Source organism: Maniola jurtina, chromosome 27, assembly GCF_905333055.1.
Source record: "Maniola jurtina chromosome 27, ilManJurt1.1, whole genome shotgun sequence".
NCBI classification, from domain to species: domain Eukaryota; kingdom Metazoa; phylum Arthropoda; class Insecta; order Lepidoptera; family Nymphalidae; genus Maniola; species Maniola jurtina.
In genome coordinates, this window is record NC_060055.1 from 1147169 (window position 1) to 1171792 (window position 24624).

Consider the following 24624-nt stretch of genomic DNA (forward strand, 5'->3'; position numbering starts at 1 on the left):
TTTCCACCCATAAAATTATTATTTTATTCAGATAAAAGCTAGCCCTTGACTTGCAATCTCACCTAGTGGTAAGTGATGATGTAGTCCAAGATAGAAGCGGGTTAACCTGTAAGGGTTATGACGTAGGGATATTTTTATTAAACCCATACCCCTTTGGTTTCTACACGGCATCGTACCGGAACGCTAAATCGCCTGGTGGCACAGCTTTGCCGCGGCCGAAGCCTCCCACCAGATAATATTAATCACAGATGATTGAATATATTACTATCCGTGCGCGATAAGTTGAGACCTGGGGGGCGGTGACGCTACAGACGCGTGGTTGTACTGCAGACAAAATAATATTACAAGTTTCCACGTGACGTAAGCAAGTATGAGACTAAGATGTTAAAAAAATGCGTTGTCAAATTCAAATTCAAATTCAAATTCAAATTATTTTTATTCAATTAAACTTTTACAAGTGCTTTTGAATCGTCAAAATAATCTACCACTGGTTCGAAATGCTGTTCCTACCGAGAAGAACCAGCAAGAAACTCGGCGGTTGCTCTTTTCAAATGTACAATTTACAATAATATGCCATACTGTATACAAGCAATTGCAGCGCCGTATATTGCTGGAGCGAATCAAATCCAAGCTTTTTTGTCATTTACATAATCTTCGATTGTATAATAAGCTTTTTCCAGGAGCATACTTTTAATAGATTTTTTAAACTTGTGTAAACAGTCTACAGTACAGTACAAGACGGGAGCTTGAGGGGAAGTTACAAGGGAAACGGGTGGAGGGTAGCATTCCAGGCGAGTCTCAACTTACCGTGCGCGGGTAGTAGTATTGTCCAAAAATTGTTTTTTTTTTCATGATAAGTAGTAAAAGAAGGTCAAATCAGCTACTATCGTGTGGATGAGACATAAGCCTCTCTTTATCATTTTCTTGACATATTTGACAATTATTAAGTTTATCCATATATGATTGCTTTACAGCGCTTCATCTTATTCAGATGACAGAGATTTAGACCGGCTCAGTGTCAGCACCGGCTTACTTAGTAGCTACGGACCTTCCGACTGTACAATCAGTTATCCACGTTATATACTCAACGGAGGAAAAAACTTTCATAGCGCGAGCTAGGATTTCAAATTCAGAATTAAATTTCTTCCATATACCATCCCCAACCATATATCTTACATTTGTATCTAAAAGAAATATAATTTAATTATCATCTGGATAAATGTAATGCATTGTCAAATGCATGTAATGGCTGTAATTCCAGAATTAAAATTTGAAGCTGTTTAAATAGGAGTTTGTGTGTGAGTGAAAGAGATAGTCGAGTTGCATGCTTCAATAACATTGATTCAAGTACAGTTCTATTTGCATTGCTCTACATCGTGCGTGTGACGTGCATTCGGATTGGCGTAAACAAGTCATTGATAATTAGAATGAGATAAGGCTATACGAGTAAAAGAGACAGATATATTTTTGTAGGTATCCTCCTCATTATTGAATGACCAATATTTTCAATGAATGAATCACTGGAATTTGGAGGGAATGAGTACAAAGTATAGTTGTACGTTTACAACTTTAACTTTTTTTGTATTATAAAAATAATCAAATAATTATTATTCATTTATTTTGCTTTTTTTTTTTTAATAATAAAGACCAATAGGAATCATCTCTTTTTTAAATTCTCTCTTTGTTTAAAAAAAAATTTGAAACCTCTCGGAATAAAATTGCCATTATCATATCTTATATTTTCTTTAAGTCCTAAAAATAAATAAATCTGATATATTATGTGGGTAAAGTTAAATCAGTGCTTGTTTTTTATTTTTACAACACTTTATTATGGTTTTTTTTGTTAATAACTAAGTATTTTTGTTGCTGGCAACATTTTAATGAGATGAAATCTTATTGACGTGACGGCTCTCGCCCGTGTGAAAAATGAAAATAAAATGGCGTTGAATTTAGTTATTGTTGATTTTAGATCGCATTGAATCAGTTGTGTATAAATTAATCCTCTATTGGATAATTAATGTGAAATCTAACCTAATATTTACAATTGTTGCCATCAAATGTAAGTAATTGTTGCAATATTCATTAAATTAAATCTTTACGATATAGAAACACTTTCATGGCGGTGTTGCAATAAATTCTTTTTTATTTTGATTTCTGGACATTTTGACGTTTGTTTATTTACGAATTTTTCGAAAATGAAAATTCAATATTTATTTCATCGTTTCTCAATAGTTTTGTTGTATATAATTTGATTGTAATGTGTAAAATGGAAGATTTGTAGTGCTTGCCTATCAATGATATTAGTATAGTTTTGCATTAAACAATTATTACAGTAGGTACAATACTTAAATTTATTCTATCAACTATTCGCTATTATACAATAATATATGAAAATTCTGAATCTTCTCGCCATACTTTATAGTTCGGGTCTGTTGCCTCGCAGAAATCGATTAATGTCGTGGCATATGTATACGATTCTCGAGTCGACGACCACAATCCCTATTTAAGTTTAAGAGTTACGATTACGGACCTCCTCCCTCCCTGGTAACTCCTCATTGCAAATTCATCACACTAATATTATAAAGCCGAAAATTTGTATTTATTTATTTATTTTATTTATTGTATTTACAATATTCTAAAACTATTTACATTAAATTCTTAGCGCCCTGAAGTCTTGGCGACTTGTCTGGGCGCTGCACATTCCTCTAAAAATTAACTGAATGATATACGGGTAAGACTACTCAGTACACTCAATACAAAATTATGTATGTGTGTGTGTGTGTGTGTGTGTGTGTATGTTTGTTACTCCTTCACGCAAAAACTACTGGACGGATTTGGCTGAAAATCGGAATGGAGATAGATAATATCCTGGATTAGCACATAGGCTACTTTTTATCCCGGAAAACCAAAGAGTTCCCACGGGATTTCGAAAAACCTAAATCCACGCGGATGAAGTCGCGGGCGTCAGCTAGTACTAATATAAAAGAGTGTCTGTTTTCTGTCTGTTAGTTTATGTCTGTACGTAGTCGAACATGCCACCACACAAGATCCTCTGCCTTCCTCATCAACCCACTTCCCGCTATCTTCTTAAGGTCGTCAGTCCAGCTGGCCGAAGGTCGTCCCACACTGCGCTTGATACGCGGTCTCCACTCCAGAACACGTCTGCCCCAGCCGCCATCAGTTTTGCAGCAGACGTGGCCTGCCCATTGCCACTTCAGCTGGCTAATTCGTTGAGCTATGTTGGTCACTCTGGTTCTCCTACGGATTTCCTCATTACGGATTTTGTCCCTCAGAGAGATCCCGAACATAGCCCGCTTCATAACACACTGAGGGAGTCCTCGTGAGCCTAATTTGTTTAATTCATGTGAATTTCTATGAATTACAGATAAATCATGTCAGACAACGAGCAATCATCAGAGTCAGGAACTACTGTACTAATGGCTGAATATAATCACGGTATTTAAGTTTTTATCATTACAAACCTATCGCCAGCTCACTACTGAGTATGGGTCTCTCTTAGAATGAGAAGGAATTAGGTAATAGTCCACCACGCTGCAAATTTTTTTCATTATGGAAAACTCAGGCATGCGGGTTCCTTTACAATGTTTTTCTAAAGCAAGTGATAATTATTTAAAACACAAATAACTCAAAACATTGATGCCTTGAATTGAATCCCAATTCCCCAACTAAAAAAAAAAAAAAAAACTAGTAGGCTGACGTTTTAACCACATTCAATAATTTAATTCATTCATTCATTCATAGGCTATCGCTATTCATATAATTTTTTTGTTATTATGGTGTTTAAATGAAATAACAATTTCAGGTCAGTTAAAAATTGTGGATACTGCGTCGCCTGCCAAGAAAAGGAAAGTAAGTAATACATATAAATCTTAACCCCTTCCATTATTTATCACTATGCATATTATAAATGTGAAAGTGTGTTAGTTTGTTGGTTTGTCTTTCAATCACGTCAAAAAAAAAATCAGATGGAAGTGATTTTTTCCATGGGTATAGTTAAAAACTGGGGAGTGATATAGGCTGCTCTTTATCTAGCAAAATCAAAGAGGAACTTCACATAAAAATATTAAAATATCTTGTACAATGGTACGGAACCCCTCGTTTGCGAGTTTGACTCGCTCTTGACCGGTTTATCCTTAAAAAAACCCACCCCTAATAAAATAAAGGAAACAAAATGTCTAATTGACACGGGTTGGGAGAGGTGCATCCATCAACGAGAGAAATTGTCGGCATTTGTTAAAATTCCGCGATCTGTGTTTTCTACCAATTACAATCCGGGTATCTTTAAAACAAGAGTGAATAGGCACCTTCTAGGTAAACGCGTCCCATCTTAGACCACATCATCACTTTCCATCAGGTGTGATTGTGGTCAAGCGCTTACCTATAGTGAATAAAAAAAAAAAAAAAAAAAAAAAAATAAAAAAAAAAAAAAAAAAAAAAATTGGTTAAGCAGTTATGGTTGTTATTGGTGTGTGAAAAAGTTACAGACACACAGACAGACATATTTTCGCATTAATAATATTGAAGTATGGTTAATATTTAAGATTTCAATAATGTAAACAAAAAATCTATTAAGGTAAAGTTAAAAACTTCTTTTTCAGCTCCAAACAGTAAAAGGCCATATATTGGATGGTTCAGAAAGCAGCAATGACGAGCAATATAAATATGTTCAAGTTTTGGACTCTGACAAGAATGTTGTCGTTGATTTACTCAATTTGACTTTAGTCAAGTAAGTAATTTTACTTAGTGTTCTTTTCTTCTTCTTCTCTCTGGGCTGGTTTCGTCTGTCGTGCGTGCGTTGCCCCTCCCCGTCGAAATTTTACTTAGTGTTAGTCTAGTAAGTTACTTTTTTAAGTATCAGTCAAGTAAGTTCTTTTACTTAGTATTAGTCAAGTAGTTACATTACTCTGCCGTCCTAACGAAGAGAGCAATAACTAGGTTTCGACTACTTTCGAGATATTCGCGGTTATGATTAGCTACTTACAAGTCGTAATATTACATATTGCAGTTTTGATAACCAACAGAACCGAAACTACTGAAGATACAAAAAAGACGTCTAAGGCGAAAATATAGAGCTCATTTTCCTGATTACGGATATGGTCTTAAGTCAATTTGCCCAAAAACTCGACTTATTGCACTCTTTGTTAGGACGGCAGTACTTAGTAGTAGTCAAGTAGTTCGTTACTTAGTAGTAGTCAAGTAAGTTACTTTACTTAGTGTTAGTCAAGTAAGTTAAAAGTATAATTGTTGTAAATTTACAACAACAATTATATTTTTTTGACTACTACACAATATATAACACATATTGTACAGTATTGTGTAGCATGGAATATGTAACACACTTGCTTTAACCGTAAAGGAAAACATCGTTAAGAAACCTCCAAGAGATCCGTGCTCAGTAGTTGGCCGGCGACGGATTGAGACTGGAGATACGGAACCCTAAAAATGAACCCTAAAAAGGAAGAACCCTAAAAATGAAATAACTTGTTCCCAGATGTGGAAATGGCCAGGAGTCATATCGTATACTCGGCAGCGACGAAACAGAAAGCGGTGGCGAAGAGACTGTCACGTGCGTGCTATCCAACGACGATGATGGTAAGTACTGTACACGGAGTAAAGTTAGTTACGCAATTCCATACAAATGACAGAGGCCAAATACTCAGTGGGCGCCACCAATCACAAATGAAAATATGTATGTTTTCAAATTGAATTTCGAATGTTTTTGAAAAAAAAATTCTTTCCTCATCATGTGGGGTATCATTGTTTAGAGCTCGTTAGGTAGATTACGATTTTTTTAAATGTTAAAAAATCTACACTAATATTATAAATGCGAAAGTTTGTCTGTCTATCCGTCTGTCTGTCTGCTACCTTTAACCCCAACAGTTTAACCGATTCTGACGAAGTTCCGGTACAGAGTTAACTTATATCCCTGGGACGGACATAGGCTACTTTTTATCCCGGAAAATCAAAGTGGGAACTTTGATTTTCCATCCCATCCACTTAACCGATTTGTATGAAATTTAGTATCGAGGTAGCTTGCGTCTATCTACTTATTTGACATAGGCAACTTTTTGTCCCGGAAAATTAAACAGTTCCCACGGGATCCTTAAAAACCTAAATCCATGCGGACGAAGTCGCGGGCATTCTCTAGTAAAGAATATAATATATTATGTGGTAATAAGTCAAGTCAAAGTTGTCAGTTTTAGACCATTTTTTTTTTTCTAAAAGAATATTAGCCATTTTTAATCATGACTAACATTCCTCTTTCCCCTCCAACTAAGCGTAAAGCTTGTGCTAGGAGTGGGTACGACAATAGTGCAACCCAGCCGGGGTTTGAACCGCCGACCTTTCGGAATTCAGTCCACTCCAATAACCGTTGAGCAATTGAGGTTTATAAATTACTAGAAGATGCCCGCGGCTTCGCCCGCGTGGTTTTCGGTTTTTTTTTAAATCCCGGAGGAACTCTTGAATTTTTCGGGATAAAAAGTAGCCTATGTCCTTCCTCGGGATGTATCCCAAGTCTGCACCAAATTTCAGTAAAATCGGTTCAGTGGTTGCGCCGTGAAAACGTAGCAGACAGACAGACAGAAAGACAGACAGACAGACACACTTTCGCTATAATATTAGTAAGGAAGTAAGGATTAGTAAGGATTTTTGTGATGAAGGCTATGTCAAAATTTGAACAAGTTAAGAATATGAAATTTTGGTATATGATGTACCATATTTAAACAACAAATACTGAAAAAAACGATTAATAAAATAGTTTGTAAGCTGTGACAAGCGAATATTCTTTGGGTTTTTCTTTCATGGTTTATTGCGATGATCTGGGAAAGAAATATTTCATACACCCAAGATATGATGTTCATAATTATGTACGGAGCCCTATAAGAGCGAGGCTCGACTCGCACTTGACTGATTTTTTAGGGATCCGTACCTCAAAAGGAAAAACGGAACCCTTATAGGATCACTTTGTTGTCTGTCTGTCTGTCTGTCTGTCAAGAAACCTATAGGGTACTTCCCGTTGACCTAGAATCATGAAATTTGGCAGGTAGGTAGGTCTTATAGCACAAGTACAGGAATAAATCTGAAAACCGCGAATTTTGTGGTTACATCATATTTAAAAAAAAATTAAAACGTATTTCAATTTTCAAAGTAAGATAACTATACCAAGCGGGGTATCATATGAAAGGGCTTTACCCTTACAGTCTAAAACAGATTTTTATTTATTTTTATGTATAATAGATTTTGATTTATCGTGCAAAATGTTGGAAAAAATACCCGAGTACGGAACCCTCGGTGCGCGAGTCTGACTCGCACTTGACCAATTTTTTTTAATGTTTTCAGACAATGATATGACAGATTCTTACGTGGTGATGGAGGGTAGCGATGGCCAAGTGGTGTTCCTACAGTCCGCCAACGCTGGACAACCATCCCAGGAATCGGAGGAACCCAAAAAGGTACCACACATCATCATCTCATAGAACATATCGCACTTGGCTCGCACTTGGCCGGTCTTTTCTATACGTAATTTGTTTTCTGTATTTTATTTCAGACGGCTCTCACACCTGTAGAAATATTGGAGAAAGCAAAAGCCCTGCAGAAAGCCAAGTAAGCGAACTAAATCCATACTAATGCGAAAGTGTGTCTGTCTGTCTATCTGTCTGTCTGCTACCTTTTCACGGCCCAACAGTTTAACCGATTCTGACGAAATTTGGTATAGACGCGGACAAAGTCGCGGGCATCCTCTAGTAAAAAATAAAACAACTAACCGATGCCTGCGACGTCGCCCGCGTGGATTTAGGATTTTCGAAATCCCGTGGGAACTGTTTGATGTTCCGGGATAAAAAGTAGCCTATGTGCTAATACAGGATATTATCTATCTCCATTCCAAATTTCAGCTAAATCCGTCCAGTAGTTTTTGCGTGAAGAAGTAACAAACATACACACACACACATACGCACAAACTTTCGCCTTTATAATATTAGTGTGAAAACAATTCCATTATATTTTACGTAGTATTTACTTAATAAAGTTACACATCACTAAAACCCAACTACTACCCGCGAACTGCCGACGCAGTAGATAGCAATAGAAATAGTAAAATTGTTTTTCCGTCGCTCGGTGTATTTTAACATTGTACTATCACATCACACTAATATTATAAAGGCGAAAGTTTGTGTGTACGTGTGTGTGTGCGTGTGTATGTTTGTTACTCCTTCACGCAAAAACTACTGGACGGATTTGGCTGAAATTCGGAATGGAGATAGATAATATCCTGGATTAGCACATAGGCTACTTTTTATCCCGGAAAATCAAAGAGTTCCCCCGGGATTTCAAAAAAAATAAATCCACGCGGGCGAAGTTGCGGGCATCGGCTAGTATTTTATAATTATGAACTCAGAATTTTTCCGCTTTCATTTGATATCCCACTCGATACAATTTTGGGGACCCTCACTTTTTTCGATTTTTTCGTATAAAATGTAGCCTATGTCACCCGGACTATAATAACGAATTCATTGACATCTCATTCAACAAAATCGGGTCAGTAGTTTAGGCGCTACGGTGTAACACATAACTACAAAGCTACATAGACTGCTAAAATCTTAACCCTTCCTTTTGGATTTGCCGTGGTCGGGTAACAACCGAAAGGTTAAGGGGTGCTTGCCAGGGTTCGAACCTTGGACCTCTCGAATCTACGTCTTAACCACTGGTTTACTACTAAAAGCCTCAATAGCTCAACGGTTATAGGAGCATTCCGAACCAGTGGTAAATTATTTGACGATTCAAAAGCACTTGTAAAAGTTTATTTGAATAAAAATCTATTCTATTCTAAATCTATTCTATTCTATTCTAGTGGACTGACATCCAAAAGGTCGCTGGTTCAAACCCCACCCGTTGCACTACTGTCGTACCCACTCCTAACACAAGCTTTACGCTTAGTTGGAGGGGAAAGGGGAATGTTAGTCATGATTAAAATGGCTAATGTTCTATAAAAAAAAATACCGCGTGTAGAGGAAAAGGTCAGAATCGACGCCAATAGCGCTTTCGCTAGCGATCTAATCACAACCTGTATGTTTCAGAGCGCTAATGTCGCTTCAGACGAGTACACCGCACCGCGGGCGGCGCCGCAGGTCGCAACTACCACCGGTGCACGAACTGTTGTCTTCCCCTCACTTCAAGATGTATCTATACTCCTGCAAGCAGTGCGATTTCAAGTGCAACGCCATTAAAGAGCTCACGGCGCACAAGGTCAGTATACAATAGAAAGAAATGGCGTCAAATGACGGCACTGAATGTGGCTGCCAAGACCATCATTTGACTGTCGCGTCAAATGACGGCACACAAAGTAGCCGTTATTTGACGGCAGTGCTGTCCTAGGAAACTACTCTAGACTGAATGTAGCATAGCATAGTATAATATAATACAGGTCGCAACTACCACCAGTGCACGAACTGTTGTCTTCACCACACTTCAAGTTTGTATCTATACTCCTGCAAGCAGTGCGATTTCAAGTGCAACGCCATTAAAGAGCTCACGGCGCACAAGGTCAGTATGGACAGTAGGTCAAATGACGGCACTGAAAGTGGCTGCTGGGACGCCGTCATTTGATTATAGCGTCAAATAGTGACATTCAAAGGCTTCGTCATTGACCACGAGTTCAAATGACGGTACTTAAAGATCCCGATATATGACTACTAACCGATGCCCGCGACTTCGCCCGCGTGGATTTAGGTTTTCTGAAATCCCGTGGGAACTCTTTGATTTTTCGGGATAAAAAGTAGCCTATGTGCTAATCCAGGATATTATCTATCTCCATTCTAAATTTCAGCCAAATCCGTCCAGTAGTTTTTGCGTGAAGGAGTAACAAACACACACACACACACACACACACACACACACACACACACACACACACACACACACACACACACACACACACACACACAAACTTTCGCCTTTATAATATTAGTGTGATAGCGTCAAATGATAGCAATTGATTTTTCCGCTGTGATGTCATCGTCTGAATATAGCGTCAAATGACGGTGTTTTCACCACGTCATATTGTGATGGCACTCAAAGCGGCCGCCGCGCTGTGCCGCTGTCCACAGTGTGCCGGTGTTGACCAGGACATCAAATGACGGCACTAAAGTAGCCGCTATTTGACGCCCACGTGATTTTGCCATGCTGCCTGTGAAATGGTCAAAAGCCTAGTTACTCAAGTCGTCAACAGATGGCGTTGTAGGTTATTTTCCCATGCTATAACTCGATGTAAGTACAAGGGGTATATAGGTGTATGAATTGTAAACTCTATATTTAGCGCGCCACCAAACAAAATTAAATATTCACTAATATATTCCCAATATTCACTACCCAGTGGATACGGGTTATTTAAATGGTAAAATCCGCCCAATTGCGAGTCAGACTCTTCACAATATTTCACAACTCATCACAACATTTCACAACATCTAAGATTAGGACAAGTGGCGGAAAATGAGTAAAAGGCCCGATGGTTGGAATAGGACTGATCTTTATATTTTCATGGAACACATTAACATACATTATAATTAATGTGCTCATAAGCTATTGTTACACTGTACATACTCTTCACAACATTTCACAACTTGTAAGGTTGGGAACAGTGGCAGAAAATGAGTAAAAGACCTGATGGGTGGTATAGGACTGATCTTTATATTTTCATGGAACACATTAACATACATTATAACTAATGTGCTCATAGGCTATTGTTACACTGTACATACTCTTCACAACATTTCATAACTTCTAAGATTAGGACAAGTGGCGGAAAATGAGTAAAAGGCCAATGGTTGGTATAGGACTGATCTTTATTTTTTCATGGAATACATTGACATACATCATAATTAATGTGCTCATAGCCTATTGTTACACTGTACATACTCTTCACAACATTTGACTGGTGTTCACAACATTTCACAACTCTACAACATTTGACTGGTGCTCACAACTCCTCACAACATTTGACTGGTGTTCACAACATTTCACAACATTTCTCTGGTGCTCATTGTCGGCAGGCGGCGGAGCACGTGGGCGGCGGCGCGGGCAAGTGGCGAGCGGGCGGGCGCGCCAACACCATCACACTGCAGTGCGCGAGGTGTCCCTTTAGGGGCAACACACACTCACAGGTATAATGCAAACATTTTGTATATCAATTTTTTTTTAAAGAATATTAGCCATGCTAATCATGAGTAATACTCCCCTTTCCCCTCCAATTAAGCGTAAAGCTTGTGCCAGGAGTGGGTACGACAATAGTGCAACGGGGGTTCGAACCGGCGACCTTTCGGAATTCAGTCCGCTTCTCAACTGTTGAGCTTTTGATTTTATAAAATATATATTGTATAAATATATTGTATATCAATTCTTTGAAAAGAGCAACCGCCGAGTTTCTTACTGGTTCTTCTCGGTAGGAAAGGCATTCCGAACCAGTGGTTTGACGATTCAAAAGTACTTGTAAAAGTCTAATTAAATGAGATACTTTTTACCCGACTGCGGCAAAGCCAAAAGGAAGGGTTATGATTTTAGCAGTCTATGTGTGTTTGTATCCAGATTCTGTGTGTTCCACCGTAGCGCCTAAACTACTAGGCTGATTTTGATTAATGCACCTCATTCATCAATTAATTCGTTGTAAAAGTCCTTACTTAAGACTTAGGCTTCATTTTATGCCAAAAAATTGACCTAACGGATTTTACATCAAAGAAGTGGGGTCTCCAAAATTTTTTTTGCTATCTGTAGAGTGGGATGTCAAATGAAAGAGGAGACAATTTTGAGTTCATGAATATAAACGTACTACAACATTAAAATATACCAAGCGACAGAAAAACAATTTAACTATAATATTTCAGCGTTTATTAAGACGATCGCAGTCGGGTTTTAGTTTTCAACTTTATCATGTTCGTTTTCAGTTGATGAGACATGTCAGAGACAAACATTCTGAAACAGCCACAACCGTGAGCCACGCAACCACAAGTGAGTTATCCTGACTAATATTATAAATGCGTAAGTGTGTCTGTCTGTCTGCTACCTTTTCACGGCCCAACAGCTTAAAACCGATTCTGACGAAATTTGGTACAGGATTAGCTTATATTCCGGGGACGGACATAGGCTACTTTTTATCTAAAGAAAGACCAAAGAGTTCCCACGGGATTCCTAAAAACCTGAATCCACGCGGACGAAGTCGCGGGCATCTAGTATCCAATACTTTCATACCACTTATCCATACTGATATTATGAATGCGATAGTGTGTCTGTCTGTCTGTCTGTCTGCTACCTTTTCACGGCCCAACAGCTTAACCGATTCTGACGAAATTTGGTACAGGATTAGCTTAGGTATATCCCGAGGACGGACATAGGCTACTTTTTATCCCGGAAGACCAAAGAGTTCCCACGGGATTCTTAAAAACGCGGGCATCTAGTATCCAATACTTTCATACCACTTATCCATACTAATATTATGAATACGATAGTGTGTCTGTCTGTCTATCTGTCTGTTTGGTTTTGACGGCCCAACAGTTTAACCGATTTTGATGGAATTTGGTACAGAGTTAGCTTACATCCCGGGGACGGACATAGGCTACTTTTTATCCAAAGAAAGACCAAAGAGTTCCCACGGGATTCCTAAAAACCTAAATCCACGCGGACGAAGTCGCGGCAATCAGCTAGTATAACAATAAAAAAAAGCAGTGCTATCTCCATTCCTTTCAGCCATCTAGTACTTAGTTTTTGCGTGAAAGCATACAAACATACAAACTCCTTTATAATATTCGCATGATTTTGAATTTTGACATAATATATAACATGATTCTCTAGGTACGGTCTTGCTGGCGAGTCCGCATGTGAGCGCTGCGGACGTGCTGGTTTGCGGCGCTTGCGGCTTCGAGTCGTCCGCACGGGACGTGTTCAAGCGGCACATTGAGGACGAGCACGGCGTCACCGCCTGCTAGTGTGCGCGCGCCCTAACATTGCCTGCTGGTGGGCCCGCGCCCTAACGTCATAGTTCCACATAACAGTGTGCGCGTGCCGTAGTACTACCGGCTAGTGTGTGCGCGCCCTAACCTCATAGTACCACCTAACAGTGTGCGCGTGACGTAATACTGCTTCGTGGTGTTTGCGTGCCCTTACACTGCCCGCTAGTGTATGCGTGCCCTAACGTCGTAGTTCCACCTTAGAGTCTGTGCGTGGTGTAATACTACCTAATGGTGTGTGCGCGCCCAAACGCGTCGATTTTTTTTGTCGCTACTCGCTGGTCATCCACATACGTGTGTGCCACTTAAGTGTGCGCGCGGTTTAACACCGCTGCTGGTGTGCGCGCGCCTTAACACCACGTGTTAATGTGCGTGCACCCTAACACACGCTATAGTACTATCTTACAGTGTGCTCACACTCTAACGCCCTCTGCTGGTGTGTGCACACCCTAAGGCTGAGATCTATAGAGTGCACTTTGATTTTGCTTAGGCTTGCTTTCAGTTAAAACGAGACATTTATATCAGCGATATAACGCTGTCTCGTTTTAACAGTGTCTTACGTGTAAGTCTCGGTAGGAAAGGCATTCCGAACCAGTGGTAGATGCTCTTGACGATTCAAAAGAACTTGTAAAAGTCTTAATTGAATAAAAATATTTTGAATTTGAATTTTTAAAAAAAAGATCCCGGCGAATTGAGAACCTCCTCCTTTTTTGGAAGTCGGTTAAAAAGTTAAAGTGCACTACACATACGTCATAGTATGATAATTGTGCGCTCTAAAATGTAATTTTGAACTCTGTAACATAACCTGTAAGTTCCATTTAAGTGGAAATTCCTTTATGGAACTAATAAAAGTCTTAAACCATATAGTATCATCTGACAGTATGGGCGCGCCTTAATACTTTACCATCTGAATGTGCGCGCGTCCTAATACATCACCATCTAATAGTGTATGTAATGCCTAATAAATTGACTGTATAACCATCCTGTTGTTTTATTTCATCTCTGTTTTGCGCCGAACAAGAATTTATCAGTCTGGTTTTAACAGGGCTCTCTCCGTCACTCGTTTCATACAATCTTAGTTCCAATTTCATTTGAATATTAAGCAACCAAAGTCCATGAAATTTTGCAGACATATTCTAGAAACTAATATCTGTGTCTGTGGTGTTTTAGATTTTTCTAAAAATATGTAGTTTTAAAATTACAGGCGCTCAAAGATTTGTATGAAATTTTTAAGACCGCGTAACTTTGAAACCGAATATTTTAACAGAAATCTGGTAAACCACAGACATAGATATTAGTTTCTAGAATATGTCTGCAAAATTTCATGGACTTTGGTTGCTTAATATTCAAATGAAATTGGAACTACGATTGTATGAAACGAGTGACGGAGAGAGCCCTCTTAATGACATTGTAATATCGCTGGGTAGTGACATTATAAAAAATCTAGGCATTTAGCCAATGTCTATGTCATAACAGCTATCTGCATGCCTTTCAGCTCGATTCGACAAATAGTTTAAAGGGCAAGCGACGGGTCTGCCCGCGAAATTCAAATTTTATTTGGTTTTTCGCAATTTGTAAACTAATACGACAAAGTAGGCTTATGACATTCTAGTTGCGACAATGGCAGTATCATTTCCACGTGTTTATATAAAAATCTTTACTTGAAAGGGTCCAGTTTAAGAAATTAGCTCTAGTATCGACTAATTTGTGAGTTACAGTCGATACTAGAGCTAATTTCTTAAACTGGACCCTTTCAAGTGAAGATTTTTATATAAATAGGTGGGGATGATACTGTTACTGTCGCAAATAGAATGTCATAAGCCTACTTTGTCGTATTAGTTTAAAATTTGAATTTCGCGCGCAGACCCGTCCATCTTAAGCTGCGCGTTGATGGATCAGTCAGTAACTTTCTCCTTTCATATATCTATACATATAATAAAATTGTAGAAAAGTGGTGTCTGTACAATGGAAATATATTAAAAAAAATAGCAGGGGTTGTTATTATATCGATGCCGAACCCGAAATTGTAATTAATTTTTTTTTGTCTGTTTGTCTGTGTGTTTGTGCACGCTAATATCAGAAACGGCTTATTCGATTTAGATACGGTTTTCACTAATATATTGTAGTAAGCTTCACTTAACATTTAGTGTTTATTTTATGTCAATCGGTTCATAAATAAAAAAGTTATGTCAATTTAAAGAATCACGGCGAACATTTTTAACGTACATGCTGCCCGAAAAGTCACTATTCCACGCGAACGAAGTCGCGGGCATAGCTAGTTTTATAATAGAATTACGTATCCCAGTCGTTCCGAAGGTTGAATCAACAGATGGCGCTGTGTGGCTCTGCAGCGCGCTCTTATTCATTATATGCTAAAAACATGTAAAGGTAACACGTGTACAGCTTTCCTGAAATAATGCCGAAAGAAAAACATAAGAAGTATTGAACTTGAAATATCACAACACTATACAATTTTTGGACCCCGCCATCGGGGTAAGTAACTCCTGATCATCAATGATTGCGGACTGGATACCATTCCCTACTCTAGTTTTTAGGGTTCCGTACCTCAAAAGGAAAAACGGAACCCTTATAAGATCACTTTGTTGTCTGTCTGTCTGTCAAGAAACCTATAGGGTACTTCCCGTTGACCTAGAATCATGAAATTTGGTAGGTAGGTAGGTCTTATAGCCCAAGTACAGGAATAAATCTGAAAACCGCGAATTTGTGGTTACATAATTTAAAAAAATTAACACGTGTTATAGTTTTCAAAGATAACTATATCAAGTGGGGTATCATATGAAAGGGCTTTTACCTGTGCTTTCTAAAACAGATTTTTATTTATTTTTATGTATAATAGTTTTTGATTTATCGTGCAAAATGTTGGAAAAATACCCGAGAACGGAATCCTCAGTGCGCGAGTCTGACTCGCACTTGGCCGGTTTTTCGTCTATTCACCAGCAATGTATAGTGTCACCAATTTATATGTGATCTGAAGGATGTCGCTAAAATAAAGACAATAAATTTTGTCAGATTCATTTTATTTTCCATTTTGTTGATAAAATTACAAATAAATCTTAAATACTATTACAGACAACGTATAACAGAGTGGGCAGGCCTATTCAGTTAAGGAGTTAAGTTACGAAATTCAAAATTAATGTGGTTTTTTGCAATTTATAAACAAATACGACAAAGTAGGCTCATGGCATTCTAATTCCGCCAATGGCAGTATCATCCTCACGGGATTACATAAAAATCTTTACTTGAAAGGGTCCAGTTTAAGGAATTAGCTCTAGTATCGACTAATTTGTGAGTTATAGTCGATACTAGAGCTAATTTCTGAAACTCGACCCTTTCAAGTAAAGATTTTTATATAAACCTGTGAGGATGATACTGCCATTGGCGCAATTAAAATGCCATAAGCCTACGTTGTCGTATTAGTTTACAAACACGGCCCAACAGTGTAACCGATTCTGACGAAATTTGGTACAAGGTTAGCTTATATCCCGGGGACAGACATAGGCTACTTTTTATCCCGGAAAATCAAATAGTTCCCGCGGGATTCCTAAAGAATCATCCACTTAATCGATTTGTATGAAATTTGGTACCGAAGTAGCTCGCGTCCCTGTAATCGAAATAGGCATCTTTTTATCCCGGAAAATCAAACAGTTCCCACGGGATCTATAAAGTTTAAATCCACGCGGACGAAGTCGCGGGCATCCTCTAGTACAATATAACTAATCAATTAATTCTAAGGACACTTCCTCTCCAACTGTCCCTTCCCGCCTTCGTCGTATTCCTGCGAAGAGATCCACATCTGTTGGAACGAACCGATCGACGCTAATATAGATCCCCCTGAAACAAGAAATATACAATTTGTTTTTTTTTTTTTTTAAAGTACTGTAGGCCGTAACGTCGCGAGGAAACCTGCATGCCTGAGTGTTCTCCAAGGTTCTTAGGTTTAACCCATTGCCGGCCCACTAGTAAGCACGGGTCTCTTCTCAGTGTGAGAAGGGTTTAGGCCATAGTCTGCCACGCTGGCCCAATGCGGATTGGCAGACTTCACACACCTTTGAGAACATGGAGAACTCTCAGGCATGCAGGTTTCCCCACGATGTTTTTCTTCACCGTTAAAGCAAATGATATTTAATTGCTTAAAACGCACATAACTGAAAAGTAGAGGTGCGTGGCCGGGACCGAACCCCCGACCTCCGATTAGGAGCCAGACGTTGTAACGACTAGGCTACCACAGCTTTTATACAAATACTGCTACTATACAAGATAATCGTAACTCACCAATCCAAGCAGCGAACCGCCTCTCATGGTGGGCGGGCGGCGCGCTGGTCTTCAGCCTGTGGGCGGAGGGCGCGCGGCTGCTCAGCTCCTTGCTCAGGCGCTCCATCCACCCCGTGACGCAGGCCCCGCCCCCGCACGCCACCACCGCGCCCCACAGCGCCGCTCTGGCGTCCGCGTCGCAGGCGGACGCTGCTGCGCATACTGAAAACGAAAAAAAAAATCAAAAATCCGGTTCGAAGGACCAAAAAGTACGACTATGTCTATGTAAGTGTATAGTATGGGAATGTGAAAAATGCGCTTCCAAACATTATACTAACCTAATTTACGAGTGAAACGTTCAAGTGTGTGGTATTATACAACTAGAGTTGGCGAATTGTAAACAGTTTAGGTGTTATAAAGTAGATGATAGTTAAGTAATGGGGAATTCGTAATGCACCATTGGGAATACGGCGGGTGGCGGTACATCCGTTGAACACTGATTCTGATCTGAATAATAATCCGGTTCGAAGGACTAAAAATGCACAAAAAGTGAGAATATCATCCTTATGATGCTAATTGAAAGGACGGTTACTATTATGATGACATCATCAATCATTCACATTTTAAGATGCGTACGATGCAGCCGACGCTTTATGATGTCGTCATTCATTCCTATTGAAAATGTTGGTTGAAAGCTTTGCTATCAATCAATAACGATTGATAGCAAAACTTTCAAGATAAGTACTGCAAGCGCGTGGACTATTATACTACAGGTGGTAGATATTGTAGAAGTGGCGCCACCTAGTTTGCGACTTGAATACTAAAGGGTGTTAGGAAGATAATTACCTAAGTGCGGCGCGCCCAGGTTTTGCTCGAACAGGCATTCGGTGAGCTTAAAGCACTCGAGACCTAAGTCCTTCTGGTAGCCGCCGGGAAAATCGTAGTGCACTATCGAGAATGTGGCGGCGTTGCATTCATCGTTCAATAAATCTAATCGGTGCTAAACAATCCGGTTCGAAGGACCAAAAAATGCGAAGTAAAATCATCTTCCTTACGACGCTAATTGAAAAGACGGTTACTATTACGATGACGTCATTCACATTTTAAGCACTGAGAATGTTGACAGAAAGTTGTGCTACCAAAACCTGAGAGTGCAACCTGCAAGCGCGTGGTATTATACAAGTGGCGCCACCTAGTTTACAACCTGAATACTAAAGGGTGTTAGGAAGATAGTTACCTAAGTGCGGAGCGCCCAGGTTTTGCTCGAACAGGCATTCGGTGAGCTTGAAGCGCTCGGGGCCGAAGTCCTGGTGGTAGCCGCCGGGGAACTCGTAGTGCACCATGGGGAACGTGGCGGCCGTGCGTTCGTCGTACACTGATTCTGATACCTGGAATGGTTAAGAATATACACGGTGAAATTTTAGTGGTTTAGGGTGAGATCTATAGGGCGCACTTTGCTTAGACATATGACACTGTTAAAACGAGACAGTGCTATTATGCAGCTTATAGTGTCTCGGTCGGTCTAGTGCTTAGCATGTTTGACTGCAGATGAAGAAGGTCCTGGGTTCGATTCCCGAGTTGGGTCAAAAAATTTGCCAGGCATTGGATTTTTCTGTTAAGAAATTCTCAATACCTACAACTCGGAGTTAGAATGTTGGCTGTGTTACAACACCGTGGCTCGGAGAGCACGTGAAGCCGTCGGTCCGCTGGTATCTCTGCATCTCTCCGGTCGTGTCGGATTTCCGTCCCATCAGGCTACGAGAGTGAGGGAATTGAGATTGCACCCGTGTTATAATATCTCCACTTTTAATATGGGTACCTTCAAGTCAAGAGTGAATAGGTTACTTCTAGGCAAGCGCGCTCTATCTTAAGCTGCATCATCACTTGCTAGCAGATGAATACAGTCTAAATAGAATAGAGAATAGAATAGAATAGATTTTTATTCAAATAAACTTTTACAAGTGCTTTTGAATCGTCAAATAATTTACCACGGTAATTTACCAAATAAAAATAAAAAAAACTCCCGCGCAGTTAAAATCTCCATGGAGATTGACCGCCGTGGCCGAAGTTCGGCCGGGATGGTATATGCCATACCTGCGCCACGCAATGCACGAAGTCGTCGTACTGTCGCTTCAGCATACATTGCTGCCAGGAAGTCGTAAGCCACACGGGTAGTGTCTCGGTTGGTCTAGTGGTTAGCATGTTCGACTATAGATGACGAAGGTGCTGGGTTCGATTCCCGGCTCGGATCAAAAAAATTGTATTGGATTGGATTTTTCTGTTAAGAAATTCTCAATAACCACAGCCCGGAGTTAGGCAGTTGGCGTTATTTCGACACCGTGGCTCGGAGAATGTGCTCTCCGAGCCACGGTCCGCTGGTGTCTCTCCGATAGTGTCGGATTTCCGTCCCATCGTGCTATGAGAGTGAGGGAATAGAGAGTGCACCGATCGGGAGGGTATATACCTGCGCCACGCAATGCACGAAGTCTTCGTACTGTCGCTTCAGCATATATTGCTGCCAGGAAGTCGTAAGCCCCGCGGGTAGAGTTTTCACCGTGTACTTGGCCCGCTCGCGCTCGCGAATCACTTCTTTACTCTGAAAGTATTTATTAATTTATTATTTACATACATTAGCCCTAAGGCCTCCTTCGCACGAGAGCTTTTTTAACGTCCGTTAAAAAAGCGTTCAAATAGAACAAATGCATTCCCAAGTATCTGTTCACACGTCAACGCTTTTTTAACGCGCACTTTGTATCGTCAGCGCAACGCCGGGTTTTAACGCAACGCTTTTATTAACGCTCGTGCGAATTAAGGCTTATTCACACGAGCGTTAAAAAAATTAACAAGAAATTGATAAAAAAGATGCAAATGCTTGGAAAAAAGAACTAGCACAACGGATGATGGATGAACTCACCGCTATACTGTAAATGGGCAGCATTTGTATGTGTAAGTTATTGAGCATGTTCTTCGCTTGTGCCGCTAAGTGGTCACCGCCAACTGGCGACCTCACTGCTGCGCTTACTAAGGCATACCTGGAATAGAAAAAAGTCAGTGGAGACTGCCGACAAAAAAACTTACAACTATGAAATAACAGTGATTTTAGGGTTCTGTACCGCTAAATCATACCGGAACGCTAAATCGCTTGGCGGCACGGCTTTGCCGGTAGGGTGGTAACTAGCCACGGCCGAAGCCTCCTACCAGACCAGATCAGTGATATAAAAATTGTAAAATCCCAATCCCTGCCGATAATCGAACCTGGGACCTCCCACTAGTGAGAACATTACCACTGTGCCGCGAAGGTCGCCTATGTCCAGCAGTGGACAGCGCATGCTGTCAAGCGAAGACGCCTGGCAACGATATAGCCAAATGCTGAGGGCTATAATGATTAGAAGAGAAGAGAAAGAAAAAGAAGAAAATCGACATTTAGGAGGTCAGCATGAAGTAATGCCACGCAGATCCATGCTCATCTTGTACGGCATGGGGAGGTTATTTTAGTCCGAGCGAAACAGACACACCCTGCCAGCCGGCAGAAGTCCATAGGGATTTTTCCCTCCCCCGAAGAAAAAAAACCGGCCACGTGCGAGTCATGCTCGCGCACTGAGGGTTCCGTACTAAAGTATTTTTTCCAACATTTTGCACAATAAATCAAAAACTATCATACATAAAAATAAATGAAAATCTGTTTTATAATGTATGCGTAAAGCCCTTTCATATGATACCCCACTTGGAGTAGTTATCTTACTTTGATAATTGAAACACATTTTAATTTTTTTTAATGATGTAACCACAAATTCGCGGTTTTCAGATTTATTCCTGTACTTGTGCTATAAGACCTACCTACCTGCCAAATTTTATGATTCTAGGTCAACGGGAAGTACCCTATAGGTTTCTTAACAGACAGACAGACAGACAACAAAGTGATCCTATAAGGGTTCCGTTTTTCCTTTTGAGGTACAGAACCCTAAAAAAGTAGTGGATGTCTATCAGTAAACGATGTATCTTACCCATCTATAACGGGCACAGCGGAGGTCTGGCTGGCGCCCGCGTCAACCACCAACGCGGTGGACTTGCCATTGGCGAACGCCGCCAACACCGCGTTCTTGACAAGGAAGAACGCTGGCGCCTGGTACTTCTCGAAGAGCAGTTCCGCCAGCTTTTCTCTAGCTGGTCTGGTCGTCCAGACAGCTTCTGTGAATAGCGCTGGGTGGTGCTCTGATGGTGATCTTATAACCTGGAATTAATTTTTTTTTAGGCTCTATATCTTCAGACAAACAAGATAAAGTTGAAAACTAAAACCTGACTGTGATTGTCTTAATAAATGCTGAAATATTATAGTAAAATTGTTTTTCTGTCGCTTGGTATATTATTTTAATGTTGCACATTTGACACCCCACTCGATACAAAAGCAAAAAAATTTTTGGAAACCCCACTTTTTTTGATGTAACATCCGCTAGGTCAATTTTTTTCGTATAAAATGTAGCCTATGTTACTTGGACCTTTACAACGAATCGATTGACACCTCATTCATCAAAATCGGCCCAGTAGTTTAGGCGCTACGGTGGAACACACAGAATCTGGATACAAACATACACACACACATACATCATAGACTGCTAAAATCATAACCCTTCCTTTTGGCTTTGCCGCAGTCGGGTAAAATAAGAACCCTTACATAGAATCTAGGACACCTATATAGTACCTATATATAATACCTAGGACCCTCTAGGACCTAGGACACCTATATAATACTTAGGGCCCTTTTTGGTCTGATGGGAGGCTTAGCTGTGGCTAGTTACCACCCAACTGGCAAAGCCACCAAACGATTAAGTGTTCAGGTATGATGCCGTGTGGAAACCAAAGGGGTATGGGTTTAATTAAAACTGCCATACCCCTTCCAGGTTAGCCCGATTCCATCTTAAGACTGTATCATCACTTACCACCAGGTGAGATTGCAGTCAAGGGCCAACTTGTATCTGAGTAAAAAACAAAGGATCACTTTGTTGTCCATCTGTCTGTCTGTTTGTCAAGACCCTTTTCTCACAAATGTGTGGTGGTATCGAGTCGAAATTAATATGAAATACTCTGGTCTACAATCCTTTGGAGCTGTGCAAAAATCAAACTTCTAAGTCAACCCAATCATAAAATACAGCCTTTTCTGCAGCTTATTTTGACATTTTTAATATAATTAATATAATTATAAATATGTTACCTATTGCACACCATTATAATGGTAAATACACTGTAACTGGAAAACTTTTGTACCACCTACTGTAAAATGTGTATTTGCAATAAATAAATTATGATTATGATATTTGACAGATGTCAATTCAGGATTAAACCAGGAGCTTCCTCACTCTAGTTCACTCTAACTAGGCTATCATGGTTGTTAGTGTGCTGTGTCTAACCTTTTAGGAGTTTAACTAACTTGTTACAAATAACTACAGACTTGACATTGGCTAATCTTTGTAAAGCCAGACGAGAGAGAAAAAAAAAAACCTTAGAGTAGCAATAATCAAGCATCTTCTCAAATAAGTCCCAGTTGTCCACCTGCCCGTCTTTCATATATGTCTGGACCTCCATGTTAGGTCTCGGAACGTGTAACTCAGTGACGTCTATGTAGTATCTGAGCTCATCCTTCTTGGTGGCTGAAAATTAATATAAAACTATACATATAAAAGGAAAAACTGACTGACTAACTGATCTATCAACACACAGCTCAAACTACTGGACAGATCGGGTTGAAATATCACATGCAGATAGCTATTATGACATAGACAACAGCTAAGAATGGTTTATCAGAAATTTAGCCTCTAAGGGTGTAAAATAGGGGTTTGAAATTTGTGTAGTCCACGCAGAAGAAGTCACAGACACAAGCTAGTAGCTAGAGGGCATTCAATAAAAAGTAAACCAACTTCAAAAGCACTGAAAGGTAATTGTTTTTTTTAAATGATTATGTAGGTATTTAAACCCAGTAATTATCCATATTATAAAAAATGCGAAAGCGTAAATTTATTGGTTTGTCTTTCAATCATATTGCAATGGAGAAACAGATGGACATGATTTTTTGCCTGGGTATAGACTATAGTTAGACAAAACTATGAATAAAATCTAAACTAGCTGATATTAAAAGAGTACTAGGTATTTGGAACATGTCTATTTCTAGATAAATAGTAGACCTAAACTATGTTATGAATCTAGTTTTGTTCTATTGCAGCAAAAAACGAGAAATGGTGTTTTAGGATAGTAAACACCCTTTTGTTATGAATCCCTCGACATTATATATTTATAAAAGAAGCGTTTTTTGATTTCTAGAAGTAAATATTATTTTCTTGGCGTGCATTGCGTTACCAGCGCTCCTGAAGCGCCAAGTAGGTACCTATCTAATTTTACCTACCGGTCTGAGTGACATTGCCATCTGGCACCTTCTCTTCAGCATCTGGTATATGAGTGGCCGGTCCCACGCCTATTACCGCTGGTATATCAGCTTTTGGTGTGTCTTCTTGGGCATATCCAACCCTCAACGAATGATGTCCAGGATCGAAGACCAACGCGCCAATTTCGTCTCCTCCATACAACATCCCGTTTGGGCCACTCATTACTCACTTTTAATTAGCACTACAATGTTTGATTATTGCAATGTTTTATTCAGTAATTATTAAATAAAAATAAAATGCACTTTGTGTGCGAGCCGCCAATATTTTTTTTTTGGTTTGTACCACAGACGAATAACTTGGAAAAGAAGAGTTTCGAAATGACATTTAAAAAGTAAAATCACACACAGATGAACACAGATGAACAACTTATACCAGTAGGTAAAATCTTTTAATAAAATTACAATAGTAAAAAACAAAGATAATTGTTTACTGCAGTTTACTAAGTTTATTTTACAAAATATGTAGTATAGTTTCACTCATAGGCCTACGATTTTTCGATGGTTTCACTTGATATAATAAATCGAAACTGGGTGCTTAGACGGGAGCGTTATATCATAGGGTAATAATGTTCTGTGGTTATAATTTGAGTAATAGACAAAGGCTACATTTTTGTACAGCTTTGTCATCTTGCATTTTAGATTCTGAATTTATATTTTTTAGATAGTATACAAAACCTAAATTCAGGGTGGACGTCCTTTTATTTGGTTTATAAAAATATACAATAGTAAATGGGTCAAATTGAATGTTGAAATCTAGTAGAACCATAGTAGAACACTGCCAAATTGCCAAGTGCCAAAGGATGTCGACAGTAGCGCGGGGTGATTTTATTCGAAAAACAATTGAATCATTCGACTTTTGTTACAATTCAACCATTTATTGATTTTAATTATTCGATTATTACT

The 24624-nt window shown here is 39.5% G+C and overlaps 2 protein-coding genes across 7 annotated transcripts; one reads left to right on the forward strand and one right to left on the reverse strand.

The window, feature by feature from the left end:
• Nucleotides 1-206: 206 nt before the first annotated feature.
• Nucleotides 207-24001, reverse strand: LOC123879141 (actin-like protein 6A). 2 transcript variants are annotated; one of them, XM_045926690.1, is made up of 9 exons: nucleotides 23683-24001; nucleotides 22785-22933; nucleotides 21293-21519; nucleotides 20203-20320; nucleotides 19753-19884; nucleotides 18526-18676; nucleotides 17310-17510; nucleotides 16757-16868; nucleotides 207-235 (listed from the first exon to the last, which is right to left on the reverse strand). In XM_045926690.1, exons 1-8 carry the CDS (start codon nucleotides 23882-23884, stop codon nucleotides 16765-16767), a joined length of 1284 nt encoding a protein of 427 aa, XP_045782646.1. In that variant the 5' UTR covers nucleotides 23885-24001; the 3' UTR covers nucleotides 207-235; nucleotides 16757-16764. The 2 variants fall into 2 exon arrangements, with proteins under 2 accessions (XP_045782646.1, XP_045782645.1); XM_045926689.1 differs by lacking the exon at nucleotides 207-235 and having other exon boundaries at nucleotides 16623-16868; nucleotides 23683-24000.
• Nucleotides 1902-13538, forward strand: LOC123879143. Of its 5 annotated transcripts, none has more exons than XR_006798955.1 (12): nucleotides 1902-2059; nucleotides 3386-3456; nucleotides 3824-3870; nucleotides 4620-4747; nucleotides 5513-5613; nucleotides 7363-7475; nucleotides 7571-7626; nucleotides 9099-9267; nucleotides 11070-11180; nucleotides 11958-12021; nucleotides 12862-13047; nucleotides 13078-13336. XR_006798955.1 is itself a non-coding variant. In XM_045926697.1 (12 exons), exons 2-11 carry the CDS (start codon nucleotides 3393-3395, stop codon nucleotides 12993-12995), a joined length of 987 nt encoding a protein of 328 aa, XP_045782653.1. In that variant the 5' UTR covers nucleotides 1902-2059; nucleotides 3386-3392; the 3' UTR covers nucleotides 12996-13016; nucleotides 13347-13538. The 5 variants fall into 5 exon arrangements, 4 of the variants coding, with proteins under 4 accessions (XP_045782653.1, XP_045782652.1, XP_045782651.1 ...); XM_045926697.1 differs by lacking the exon at nucleotides 13078-13336 and adding an exon at nucleotides 13347-13538 and having other exon boundaries at nucleotides 12862-13016; XM_045926696.1 differs by lacking the exon at nucleotides 13078-13336 and adding an exon at nucleotides 13344-13538 and having other exon boundaries at nucleotides 12862-13012.
• Nucleotides 24002-24624: the final 623 nt, after the last annotated feature.

What these genes read in the sequence shown, in the direction of transcription:
- LOC123879143 (XM_045926697.1), top strand. Translation starts at nt 3,393, where the DNA reads ATGTCAGACAACGAGCAATCATCAGAGTCAGGAACTACTGTACTAATG. An exon ending in CGCCTGCCAAGAAAAGGAAA is followed by an intron (nt 3,871 to 4,619) that starts GTAAGTAATACA and finishes CTTCTTTTTCAG; the next exon opens with CTCCAAACAGTAAAAGGCCA. An exon ending in AAAGCCCTGCAGAAAGCCAA is followed by an intron (nt 7,627 to 9,098) that starts GTAAGCGAACTA and finishes TGTATGTTTCAG; the next exon opens with AGCGCTAATGTCGCTTCAGA.
- LOC123879141 (XM_045926690.1), bottom strand. Translation starts at nt 23,884, where the DNA reads ATGAGTGGCCCAAACGGGATGTTGTATGGAGGAGACGAAATTGGCGCG. An exon ending in TGCCCATTTACAGTATAGCG is followed by an intron (nt 19,885 to 20,202) that starts GTGAGTTCATCC and finishes AAATACTTTCAG; the next exon opens with AGTAAAGAAGTGATTCGCGA. An exon ending in GCGGTTCGCTGCTTGGATTG is followed by an intron (nt 16,869 to 17,309) that starts GTGAGTTACGAT and finishes TTCTTGTTTCAG; the next exon opens with GGGGATCTATATTAGCGTCG.